The 12957-nt window shown below is 60.2% G+C and overlaps 1 protein-coding gene across 2 annotated transcripts in view; it reads left to right on the forward strand.

The window, feature by feature from the left end:
* CARD11 (caspase recruitment domain family member 11) overlaps positions 1–12957 on the forward strand; it is a 108495-nt gene that overhangs the window by 89831 nt on the left and 5707 nt on the right. Inside the window, exons 11-20 of one of the 2 annotated variants that reach the window (XM_061207991.1) lie at positions 203–254; positions 1859–1941; positions 3003–3100; positions 4115–4167; positions 6275–6407; positions 6942–7143; positions 7542–7668; positions 9991–10231; positions 10881–10977; positions 11360–11455. In XM_061207991.1, the coding sequence (XP_061063974.1) occupies positions 203–254; positions 1859–1941; positions 3003–3100; positions 4115–4167; positions 6275–6407; positions 6942–7143; positions 7542–7668; positions 9991–10231; positions 10881–10977; positions 11360–11455 (1182 nt within the window). Of the gene's footprint in view, positions 1–202; positions 255–1858; positions 1942–2999; positions 3101–4114; positions 4168–6274; positions 6408–6941; positions 7144–7541; positions 7669–9990; positions 10232–10880; positions 10978–11359; positions 11456–12957 lie in introns of both variants that reach the window. The other variant, XM_061207990.1, reaches the window with a different exon arrangement.

Consider the following 12957-nt stretch of genomic DNA (forward strand, 5'->3'; position numbering starts at 1 on the left):
AGCAGCCTGCGCTGGGCCGGGGCAGCCGCGGCCGTGGAGCATCCGTGGGCATCCTGCGTCCTCCGTGGTTCCTGCAGCCACGTGACGAGGGCGGCGTGGGCTCGCCTCAGTTTCTTTCTTTCCTTAGCGCCGGTGACGTGTGTCTCAGGCCTTGTTTGATTCGTGTCCTCTGTCTCCTTTCTTCCCCTCCCCTCCCTTTCAGCTGCAGAGAGCCAAATCCCCCATCAGCCTGAAGCGAACATCGGATTTTCAAGGTTAGCGAGGCGCCCGGATCCGTCTCCTGTCTGTCACTCTGACTCTCGGGCCATCTGTTTCTCCCATCGTAGGCACCGATCCTGCAAGGTTAACCCGGGAGGGGTCTCGGGGGCCCCGGGGCGGCAGGGTGTCCAGATGGTGATTACGGTTCGCTGTCATCGGAGAGGGCGGGAGCCCTGACCACGGAAACGTCACATCTGAGGTCCTCTCCCCGTGGGTCCGTCCGGAGCCCCGATACTTGGCCTCCCTCCCAGACTTCCGGCCAGACAGTCCCCGGCGTGAGAGACCAGTTCACCCCTAAGCCCCGGGTTCTCCGAGACACACTGTCCTCAGAATTCCTCTCACTCATCCTCAGCGCCACTCTGGAGCGACAGCTGGCTAGCGAGGGTTTGCCTGGGTGAACCGGGCACCTACTGTGTGCCAGGTACTGGCAGGTGCACGTAGATGCTTCCAGAGCCCATATACTCGGGCAGGGCCATCGGTGAGGAGGTGGAATGTGGCTCTGGACACCCAAGAGAGCGGTTGGAAGAAGGCTGGAGAAGGATCTGTCAAGAAGGGCACGTGTAGACGGGGCCTAGAAAAGGGAGAATTGAGGCCACTGGGCACGGCCTCCGGAAGGGCCCCCCGGGGCGGAGCAGGAAGCAGAGACACGGACGTGCAGCCTGGAAAGCGTGTGATACAGAAAGCTGTGCTGCCTCCTGGGGTCAGAGCAGGACGGCGCCGGGAAAGAGCCCGCAGAGGTTGACGGCCAGGCCCGAGTTCACGGACTTCATCCCTCCGAGGAGAGCAGGGCAGCCAGGGGTCCAGATCTGGGCTGCGCCTGGTGGGGACACTGGGGGAAGGGGAGCCCTAAGGTGGGGGCCGAGCCACTTCCCTGGTGGCCACACCAGGTGTTTTAGGGACCTTGTACAGAAGGGAGGTGTCAAGGGCCTGGGGCCTGCAGAAGTGGAGAGGGCGTTTGTGCCGAGGAGAGGGAAAGGGGTGAAGCGGAGACGGAGCCTTGCCGGCTGCCTGACATGGGGCGCTGGGCCAGGGAGGGAACTGTGGTTCGTCCCCTTGAGGGCGCCACAGACCGGGGTGCACGTGTGCAGCCGACTGTGCACGTACACACACACGCACGCACACACACCAGGGCGTGGGGCTGTGGATGGGGAAGCTGACCGCTCCCCTGCAGCAAGACGAGGGCCGAAAGGAGTGTGCAGAAGCCCCCAGGCAGCCTCAAAGGAGCACAGGGGCGCCAGGGGCTGTGCGGGAGGCAGCACACCCAGCCCATCGGCCCTGGTCCCCAGTCGGCCTGTTTAGTGGGGACGTTCCAGCCCCAGTTCCCGCTGTTCCACATGGAGTGCCAGCCGGGATGCCCACCTCGGTCCTCAGGACAGAGGGCATCGTCCAGCCTTGACGAGGCCGCTCTGCGCCCGCGTGGGGGGAGGGACGTGGTGGTGAAAAGACCCGGCTCTTCCTCAAGCAGAGGGGAGAGGAGGCCGCCCCCCCGGACAGGACGGCCCCCAGGGGCGCAGTGCGTCAGGGGCTCTCACTGACCCTTCCCTCCCCATTCTCCCCCGCCCCTTCCGTCTGCGCCTCCTGCCCGGTTCGCCGAGGACAGGGAGGGGACACGAAGAAGATGTCATGGACGCCAGCCCCAGCTCCTCCAGGTCGCTACCCATCACCACCTCCTTCTCCAAGATGGTGAGCAAGGAGGGCCTTCACCGCCGCTCCCCGTTCCGGCTTGGAGCTTGGGCCAGGCCCCCCACCCCGGCCTCGCCCGCCCCGCGGGCCCGGCCGGCCCGCTTGCTTTCCTCTCCCGGGGCTGCAGCCCAGGCCCTGCTCGATGTCTCTTGGCCTCACGATGTACTTACACCTTCTTGCCGCTTCCTTTCCCAATTTAACACTCGGTGGGCGGAAGAGACGGGCCTCCGCGGGGCTGTGGCGAGTTGCACAGGCGGCTGACGACCCTGCTGCCGCTTCTCAGCCCCTGGCGACTCCGGCCGCTGGAGGGGGGCAGCGGCCGCTGGAGGGGGGTAGCCGGCGGGGGCTGGAGCGGCAGAGCAAGGCCTGCGTGGCACCCACGCGCCTCCCTCCAGCCCAGCTGGGCGGAGCCGGGCAGGGTCGCTGCCGCCGCCACTGCGGTGTCACTACCCCCCGCCAGGCAGTAGGAGGCGTGGGATTAGAAATTCTAACCCCGAGGGGAAGCCCTGGGAAGCTGGTCAGCTCAGCTCCCAACATCAGGCCCTGGAGGAGAGAGATGTGATAAGGAATGACTCCTGTCTGAGCCCAGCTCTGGGAGGGGAAATCCCAGGCTCTCATTTCAGGCTCCTTGCCGGGAGCCAGCGGGCCTCATCTCAGAGGGCCACCCTCCAGCAGCCAAGCTGTCTGCGGGGGCATCCGCCAGCCCCTAAGGTCTTCCTCTCGTCCAGAGCAGGTGCCCAAGGCTGGGCAGCTCTGGGGACAGAGCTCAGCCTGTGCTGGGGACCACCTCTTGGGTTCCCACCCGCCTCCCCGCTTCCTGTTCCCGGGGCGAGCAGATGTGCACCAGGCTTGGTGGCTCCGGCCGCCCCAGGCCGAGCACGAGCCTTCTCTGGCCAAGGTCACCGCTGAGAACCGGCTTGCGGGCCCACACTGCCTGTGTAGCAGGCGGGGATGCATCTGAGTTAAATTTAGTCCGTGTGTATATAATATTTATGCCCGCAGAGGCGCAGCGTATAAATATCCAGCTCCCCGTAACACATCTGTGTGTGTGTTTGAAGCAGCCCCATCGAAGCCGTTCCAGCATCATGTCAATCATGGCCGAGCCCCCAGGAAACGACTCCATCGTCAGACGCTATAAGGAAGATGCGCCTCATCGGAGGTGGGTGACAGGTGGAAGGAGGAGGTGGGACATTTTCCTGGTGCCTGCTGTGCCGCTCGACGCTTAACTAACTCGGCAGTCCTTAAGGGAAGCTTGAAATATAGGCAGGATGGTGCCCATTTTACAGATGAGGAGGCTGAGGCTCAAAGAAGGGACATGGCTTTCCCAGGGCCGCCCAGCTAGCTAGCAAATGATGAAACCAACATCACTTTGCCCCCTGCTACCGAGATATCAGGTTTCTCCATCCCATGGTTCCAGAGCTTGACTTTTTCTGCCAAAGAGTGAGGGACCCTGCGAATGTCCCCCTCATTCCTACTCCCTCTCCCCTTTCCTCACCGCTTGGAGACCATCAGTGTCGCCAGTGTGGAAACCACAGTAGAGATAGGCCTGGGCATCCAGATGTTTCCAATCAGCCAGATATTTCGCATCTTACGTTCGGAGTCAGAGGTTGGTGGTGGTTCCTAGAAGGGCCAGACCAAGGAGTGGCCGGCGGGGCTGGGTCTCCATCTTGGGTCCTGCCAGCCACCTGGCTGGGGCCTCATTACTGCGTCGCAGGAACCACACAGGGACAGCTTAGAACTCTTGGAACACACATCTCACCCCCGTCCAGTCCTGCCCGAGGGAGGCTCAGCTCTTTGGGCCCGTCACACGGTGCAGCCCGTCCGAGTATAAACGCTATTAAGCACTCTGTGTCCAGGGAGAGGAATGAGTAGGAAGGAGCAGGTGGGGCTGTCGGGGGCTCTGCTCACCAGGTCTTCGTGTCCGTCCTCACACCAGCTAATGTGGCCTCTGCAGGCTCCGGGGCCGCCCTGCCCTCCCAGCAAAGCACCCAGCCTCGTGCAGCCCTCCCATGACCCACAGCCCTCCACCCACCTGCTGACCTTCCTCTCCCGCCCATCCTGCCCTCTCAGAACCAAAGCCTCTCGGACAGCCGGAACGTTCCGGAAGCTTCGCTCTCCCTTGCCCACCTGCACACACAGGAGAGCTCTCCTGTCCCCCCCTTATGTCTTGCAGCACAGTTGAAGAAGACAATGACAGCGGTGGCTTCGATGCCTTAGACCTTGACGGTAGGTACCCAGCAGATCTGAGAGGCGTCACAGGTGTGGCAGCCACGTCGGCCACGTCCTGATCCTCCAGCAGGGCCTGCCTGGGGCGAAGCCTTGCGCACAGTAGGTCCTCAGGAAACGTGTGCAGAGTGGATTCCGAGAGGGCTGTCTGTGCACAAGGAAGCCAGGCCTCCGCCCGCTGAGCGGCTTGGGCCGGGAAGCGCCTGAGGAGCCTATCCTTTGGTGTGCAGACAGCAGGAACCATCCCGATGCTGAGTGTAGAAGCAGAGTTAGGTCCGGGTTTTTAAGAAAGCATAACTCTCATGATTGTAGCCAAGCACTGTGATTCAGTTCCAGTGACTCTCAGCAGCTGTTTTCAGAGATGCTATAGTTGTCCTCGTTTTGCAGATGAAGAAACAGAGTCTTAGGGAGACTAAGGAGGAGTGTGGTGGAGGAGGGACCGGAAGCAGGGAGACCTCTCAGCAAGCCAGGTGTTAATTAAGCTGTTAACCAACCTCAGCGAGACGAGTGGCAGGCCTGGGGCCAGGGCCCTGGGATGGAGATGGGGCGGCAGTTAAGGTTGGTTTTCATCCCCTGAAATTGTAGGTGTGGGGCAGGCAGACACTGGGGAGACTGGAGGGGGAGTGGTCGCCCTGAACCCGCCCCACGGGCAGAGCTGGTGTGATGGAGGGGATATTCCCTTGGCCCAGCATGTTGCCACGCAGAGCCGGAAACGAAGGCTCCGTCTCCGGGGAGTAAGCATGCACGCAGCGCCCGCCAGCCACCGCCCCTCACAGCCGCGAGGCCCAGCACACGTTGAGTTCCTGCACCTCACCAGGCCCTGTTACAGCTGCATGGGACACAGAAACCTGTGTCCCTGAGTTCTTGCTGTGGCAGAGACTGTGGTGGCATAGTTGAGAACCAGTGGGGAGACCAATGCAGATTTGCAGACCTGAGCTGCTGCCTTTTTTTTTTTAATATTTATTTATTTTATCATTTATTTATTTTGGCCCCACTGGGTCTTAGTCGCGGCACGTGGGATCTATTAGTTGCGGCGTGCAGACTCTTAGCTGCAGCATGTGGGATGTAGTTCCCAGACCAGGGATCAAACCTGGGCCCCCTGCATTGGGAGAGTAGGGTCTTACCCACTGGTCCACCGGGGAAGTCCCCAGACCTGAGCTTCTGACTGGATGGACGGGAGAGAGAAGAACAGGAAGGGTTCCGGCTTCTCGGGAGATGGCTCGGCGCCTTGGGATGGTGGCAGCGTCCTCGGGCCCCGTGGAGCTGGCAGCATGGAGACCGGCTCAGAATCTTCCGGGTGTGGCCTGCCAGCCCCCTCGGTTCCAGGGCCCCCGCCAGCCTGCCTCCACCCCTCGCCAGCTCAGGCTGCCAGCAGATAAAATGAAAGATTAGTGGCTCTCCTTAATTGGGGACCATCAGAAGCTTTCAAGTGTTAAAGAGAGGTTGGCACCTAATCGAGGCTGGGTAATGGGAAGAACTCAAGGAGTTTGGAAAGGAGAGAGCTGGGAAGAGAATTCTGGGCAGCTGTCCAAAGCGTTTTGCAGTGTCGGGACAAATTCTCTCTGCAGAGAAGCCTTTGTTATCAGCCCAGAGCAGGGCTTGCAGATCTCCCGTCCCAGCGGCCTGAGCTGTGCGGGGTGGGCGTCTTTCCCTGGGGGGCTCGGGGTTCCGCTGAGTTGGGAGGTGAGGGGGCTTCCTTACTCCGTCCAGACGCTGCTCCTGCAGCCCCGCCCCAGACCCATAGAGGCCGGTAGATGGTGGTTAGACCTGAGGTCCCCAAATGAAAATTTGGACCCCGATTCCAAAGCAGAACAAGTGCCTGCTAATGGCGACCCCTTTCCAGATTCCCCCCTGGAGGCGGGGGAATGACTCTGATGGAGAGGATGCCAGGACTGGACCCTATACCCCCCAGGGTCTCCGGGACCCAGCTGACTGAGGCTGCTCCCTCATCCGGGGGGTGGGGAGGATTTCCCAGGAGGCAGAGAGGGAGGAGCAGGGGCTGGAGGGCCGGCCCTGACCCCCCTCGGCCATCTCAGGAAGTCCATGGGCCGCCCTCCCTCCTCCATCGACCACTCGGGGGCCTGAAAGGTCCGTTGCTCCTTTGCAGATGACAGTCACGAGCGGTACTCCTTTGGACCCCCTTCCATCCACTCCTCCTCCTCCTCCCACCAGTCTGAGGGCCTGGACGCCTATGACCTGGAGCAGGTCAACCTCATGTTTAGGAAGTTCTCTCTAGAAAGGTACCGAGGTCACGGGAAAGGGGAGGCTGGGGAGAGGGGCAGGGATGAGGGGAAGGCTGCTCACCCCTCGATCCCCTGCAAAGGGGATCGTCCACATCACCCGTGTTCTAGAATCAGAGTCTGGGAATCATAGTGTCCCAAAGTCAGAAATCACCACCCCGACCCCCAGTCAGGCCCATGTAGGAAGGGGCTTGCCCAGGGCCACACAGCCTGGTAGAGGCAAAGAACGGGACTCTGATGTCGGACTGGCCCCGGGCCCCACCGGTGACTCCCCGAAGCCCGGTGGGCTGTGCCCACGCGGCCTTCCCGGTGAGCAGCCGGGGTGCGTGTGACCTCAGTCTCCCGGTGGCAGTGTCTCCCGGGGCCCCTGCTTCTGGTCTGTGCTGTGACCGCAGGAGCCGGTCGCCAGCTCTCTCCTAAGGTGGCTGCTGCTGTGACTCCCCGGGGACGCCGCAGCCCAGGCCCCGCTCTCCGGGTGTCCCGGCCGGGAGTCCTAACGACAGCTGCGTAACCCTGCCTTATCTCCCGACCCAGACCCTTCCGGCCGTCTGTCACGTCCGTGGGGCACGTGCGGGGCCCCGGGCCCTCGGTGCAGCACACCGCGCTGAGCGGCGACAGCCTCACGTCCCAGCTCACCCTGCTCGGGGGCAACGCCAGCGGGAGCTTCGTCCACTCGGTCAAGCCGGGCTCCCTGGCCGAGAAGGCCGGCCTCCGCGAGGGCCTCCAGCTGCTGCTGGTGAGGGGCTGGGACCGCGGGAGGCGGCAGCTCTGATTCCTCCGCGCGTCTGCGGCTGACAGCGCAGGGACCCCCACCCGCACGCCCGCGTTAAGCTGCGGATTCCCGGCCCGGAGGAGGGGCTGCCGGGGGGCGGGCCGTCAGCTCCTCTCTGGAAGCCCCTCCCCGGGCCCTTCTCTCCGCGACTCTTTGCTCGTGTTTCTAGAGCCTATGCGCGCGCACACGTGCTCCGGGCGGCGGACGGGAGGCACGTGAACCCCATTTCAGTGCGATGCTTTCTTCCCTCAGCTGGTCTTTGTTGAGAGGTGCTTTTATTCCCTGGCGGGGCAGTCTCACCCCTGCGGCTCCGCTCGCCTCGCCATGGAGCCCAAGCAGGACAATGTGTCTTTGATATCTAGCTAGAAGGCTGCATCAAAGGCGAGAAGCAGAGCGTCCCCTTGGAGACGTGCACGAAGGAGGAGGCGCACTGGACCATCCAGAGGTGCAGTGGTCCCGTCACACTGCACTACAAGGTCAACCAGGAAGGTGAAGACCCCAGACGGGGCGGGAGGTCCCTCCCCTCGCTCATCTGCTCAGCAGGAGGAGAGCAGTCCCGGCCCCGCCAGGAGGACTGAGGGGGCAGGTGTGGGGCGGGAAGGGCAGACGCGGGGACACACGTGGGCACACACCTGCCCCGGCATGCCTCGGGCCTCTGCCCCGCTCACGGTGGAGACGGCACGTCCAGCCACAAGCAGACTGCTGGCCAATGGCCGCGTCCCTGCCTGGCCAGCTCCCCCCTCTCTCTGCAAGGCTGAGGTTGGTTTTCTCTCTCGGGCTTCCCGGCCCTGACGTAGGCAGTGACTCTGGGGTGGCCGCTCCGGCACCCGCAGGCCCACTGAGCCACACCGCGGCCAGGCCATCTGCTGTGGGACAGCCGGGGCTCACCCCCTTCTCATCTGGCCCCCCGGCAGCTTTTTCACGGTGTCTCCTCTTTCTCGGCCCAGACTCCTCGGCAGCGTCTTCCTTCTCCCAAACCCTGAGTTCTCCTTCTCACCTCTGGGTTTTTTCCTGCATGATTATCTCTGCAGCTGGATCTTATTTTTAACCACCAGGGGTTCATGAATGTTTCAACAGAGCATAAATAGCCACTCTCTCTCCAGCCGTTCCCCACTGCCGCCTGCTTGCCCGTGCTCCTTCCCAGCAGTGCCCGGTCAGTGCGGAAGATAATAATGATGCTCTGTCCCCAAACACAGGGCCCAGCCTTCTCCTCCTGCAGGCGGGCTCCTCCCCTCTGCCAGGCTGGCAGTAAGTCTCCGGGCACTGCCCTGCCCAGCAGTGCCAGTGCCACAGAACCCAGTATGAGCGGCGCCCCCTGGCTTTGTGTAGCAGCAGCCCTGCGTCTGGAATTCAGTGGAAGAAGGGTTCCCTCTGGCAGGATCCTGTTTGTAGGGCCTTTCCTCCCAGGTGGTGGAGCGCTCAGATGGTGATTGGTGTTAACTCCGCCCAGGTGGGTGGGAAGGGCCCAACCGGGAATCCCCGTCTCTCCAGGAAAGGTGATCAGACAGGCCTGCTGGCTCAAGTCTCCCTGGCATGTGAGGTGTGGCCTGTGAGAAATAGCATTTGAGGAACTGTTTCTGGGCCTGGCGATTAGGACTGCTTTAGTTTCCACTGTGTTATGGCTGTCTGCATGTGGGGCTGATTTCAGGATTTATATTATGGATTTATGTCTTGGACGTTTGCTGAAAGTTACTGCATTTATTGTATTCATAGTTTTATGCCCTGCTTCTTTCCAAAAGGAGTCATAAAATTTCACACTAAAGGGCAATGGTGTTAACTAAGGTTAAAACATGTGCCATGGTCCTACCGCTTTAGAAAACCATTTGGCAGTATCTACTAAAGCTGAATGTATACACAATCAGTGACCTAGTAATTCCACTTCTGTGAATACATCCAAGAGAAATGAGTACATACGTCCACAAAGGAATAAGAGTGTTCATAGCAGAGATATCCATAGTAGCCGAAAACTGGAAACGGGATAAATGTGCACACCATGGAAAGGATAAATCAGCACCACGTGGAATACTCTACAGCAATGAAAAAGAACACATGGGACTTTCCAGTGGTTGGGACTTCTCCTTCCAATGTGGCGGAGTGTGAGTTCGATCCCTGGTTGGGGAGCTGGGATCCCACATGCCTCGTGGCCAAGGAGCCGAAACATGAAACAGAGGCAATATTCAATGGGGGCTTTGAAAACGGTCCACATCAAAAAAAAAAAAAGGACACACGATGCTACGTTGCAGCATCACAGTTGAATCTCACAGGCGTGACGTGCAGTGAATGCCAGACACATTCTGGCAGAAGAGCACGTACCGTCTGCTTCCACTTATATGAAGCGAGGCAGAGCTTACCTGTGCTGCTGGCAGTCAGCATAGAGGTTACCCCTGCAGGGTTCTGACATGGGCATGAGGGAAGGCTCTGAGTGGTGGTTACCCAGGTCTAGACGTTTGTGAAAATCCGTCATGCGGAATGCTTAAGGATGATGGGGTTTACTGCATGTCAGTTACCTATCAATTAAAGAAAAAAATGATAAAACACAAGCACTGTGTATCGGTAGGGAGGGACATGGAGATCGCAGCAGAGGTCCTAGATTTGCTGCAACTTGGCACAAAATTTCTCTCTGAGCTTCTTGGCAGCCAAGACAAAGAGAGAAAGCCATCAGTAACTCAGCTGCTCACTCATCGGGGAGGACAGCCGTTTCCCTAACCACACCCCCGTGATGGGAGGACCGCATCACGGGGGTGTCATCCGTGGGGAGCCCAGCAGTGGGAGGCCCTTCACCGATGGCTTTTGCGTCTTCTCCTTCCACAGGGTACCGGAAGCTGCTGAAGGACATGGAGGAGGGCCTGATCACGTCGGGGGACTCCTTCTACATCCGGCTCAACCTGAACATCTCCAGCCAGCTGGACGCCTGCTCCATGTCCCTGAAGTGCGATGACGTCGTGCACGTCCGCGACACCATGTACCAGGACAAGCACGAGTGGCTGTGTGCGCGGGTCGACCCCTTCACGGACCACGACCTGGACATGGGCACCATCCCCAGCTACAGCCGGTGAGGCCGAGGGGGCTGTGCAGCTCAGCAGAGGGGCTCACGGCGGGGAGCCTTTGCCTGCCGACCAGTGACCGCCCCCCATTCCCTCCTCCTCTTTGAAGCCCCCCAGGAATGTTGCTCTCTTAAATCCCGTTGCTTCACTAAATCCCAGAGCGCCGTCTTTCCATCATTACTGGACAGCTTAGAGCCTGAGTTTATGCTGCCTGTGTTCGACAGTCATCTTTTCCGTAGCCCATCTCTCCAGCATTGTTCTATAATTATATAGCAGTAGCCGCCAAGGGCTGAGCATCAGCCTACCCCTGGTTAGACGCCCCGGGCGTCTATAAAGCATCCACAGACTCTGACTCTGCTGCCCAGGCCAGCCCTGCAAGGCCAGCGTCAGTAGACCCGATTTACAGATGAGGAAACCGAGGCTCAGAGAAGTTAAGCGACTTTGCCCCAGTACCACGATGAGTCAGCGCCAGAGGCAGGATTCAAGCCCCGATGCTCAGTGCCCAGTCCTCCCTGGTGTATCCCTGGGGCTCAGAGCTCACACCCTGCATAGAGCCCCCTGCCCGGGCCAGGCCCCCGCCGGCTTCCCCAGCCTCGGCCCTGGGGTCTCTCCAGCCCCTGAGGCTCCGCCCTCCCCTCTCCCCTCCCCCCTCCCCAGAGCCCAGCAGCTCCTCCTGGTCAAGCTGCAGCGCCTGATGCACCGGGGCAGCCGGGAGGAAGTGGACACGGCCCACCACACCCTGAGGGCCCTCCGGGTAGGTCACCCAGCACCCCGCCGGCTTCGCACCACCTCCCGGGCCCTTTTTGGAGGGGATCCCGAGTGGGAGCCATCCGTCTCCGTGGGATGGTGGATTGCAGGGAACCGGGCTCCTCAGGGAGGGGCCGCCCCCTCCAGAAGGAGCCCCACCTCTGCACCCTCCCCAGCTGCGGGGCACGCTCCCCTCGGCCAGCTCTGCTCGTTGCTGGAACAAGTCCCGAGGCCCCTCTCACCCCCTGAGCTTGCTTCCCTGTCAGGAGTGCTTTGATGCACGACGGGTGTTCTCCCCCCGTGAGCACGGAGCGGGGCTGGGAGCCGTCTCCCGTTCTCAGCGGCATCAGTATGCCAGCGGGTCTGACCGGTTGATAAACTGATTTCAGAACACCCTGCAGCCCGAAGAACCACTTCCCACTGCGGACCCCCGGGTCAGCCCCCGCCTCTCACGAGCGAGTTTCCTTTTCGGCCAGCTCCTTCAGGTAAAGCTCTCGGAGCGCCTGCTGACCTTCAGCCACGTTTTGCCGCAGCCCTGCTCTCTCCCTACCGAGAAGAGAAGGCTGTATCAGAACAGCAGTGCTCTGTGTTTGCCCCCCACTTGCAGCTTTTCACGGCACCTTACATCTTCCGTCCCATTTTATCCTCACGGTGACGGGTCGGTAGACAGTCTGCACCTGTTGGAAGCAAACCTCGCTTTCATAAAAGATTTGAGCAAACTTAGGGCTAAAAGAAGGTTAAACATCTTAGCTGCTCAAATATTAATGGAAAAGTGAGGAGAGGAAAACAAACGTTCCAGATATCCAGGTCCTCAGATTGACCATTAAATTTATCTCTGAGCATCCTAGCAGCCAGGGAAGAAAGGGAAACCCAGCAGAGTCTTTAAATCTTATCTGGTGCCAAAACGTTTTAGCTTTTTGGGACCAGGAAAAAATTTTCCCTTGTACTTGATTCTAAGAGGTTTTTTTTCTTTTTTTTTGGCATGGATCATTATACGAGGAACATTGAACAGCCTCATGGGTGATGTGTTCAGAAGTGATTTCACATAAACGCAGAAGCATTCCGTGCAGCCTTTTTCTCTATTACCAGTTGACAAAAGCTGAGAGTACTATTGAGATGTAGCCCCGCGAGGATGTTCCTATGTTGACACTGTGCTAATCAGGCCCCAGCAGAGCTAGTGTGTCACTCCACTGCTCCATCCTAATGTTGGAACATAGGAAACCCAGAGAAAGGGTTCACGGTGTGACCCTAAAACCCAGGCAGAGGCAAACAGGTAGCAGAAAGACACTTACAGAGGTGGAAGGGAACCCTGGTGAAGTCCGAGGCACCCCTGAAGGCAGGACCACGTGAGACCACACGTTTTTGTGCCCACACGTCATGCATGAGTCCAAAACCCTGAGTTTTTGGGTGACTTGCTCGAAGGCCGGTTAACAACAGAGCAGGGCTGACATCCCAGCTCCCTGGACTTTCCTCCCTGCAGAGGGAGGGCGTGGAGAGTCTCAAAGTATCCCAGGGAGTATGGTGTCCACCGCTGGGCATCCCTTTCCTCCCTCCAGGACTCAACTCTGAATGGTAGAAGGGCGCAGGCACTCCCCCGGAAGACTCGGGGATGCCGAGGCAGGGGATGAAGTCACCTGCACCCCCTGCCGGGTGGGCCGTTTGGGGGCGGCCAGGGGTCTTCCACAGCCAGAGCGCTCCAGGCCCCACAGTGCCCGTGGATCCCCTAGATGTGGGTGGGATTGCAGGGGGGCTCCATTGAGGGCCTGCTTGGGACCAGCCCCCTGGCAGGTTACACCCAGCCGGGGAAGAGGGTGTGAGCATTTGTTCGCTTACTTGCCTGCTGACGGCGTCCCAGACAGCTAAAGAACTTGCGCCACCTGCTAGGTGTCCCCTGTGTTGAGAGGGGGCGTGACTGACCCAGGCGCCCGGGGCAGAGCCCAGATCTGAACGGAGGTCTCCCGAGCCCGGGTTCCGCCATCCTCCACCC

This window comes from Eubalaena glacialis, chromosome 13 (genome assembly GCF_028564815.1).
Source record: "Eubalaena glacialis isolate mEubGla1 chromosome 13, mEubGla1.1.hap2.+ XY, whole genome shotgun sequence".
Lineage (NCBI taxonomy): Eukaryota > Metazoa > Chordata > Mammalia > Artiodactyla > Balaenidae > Eubalaena > Eubalaena glacialis.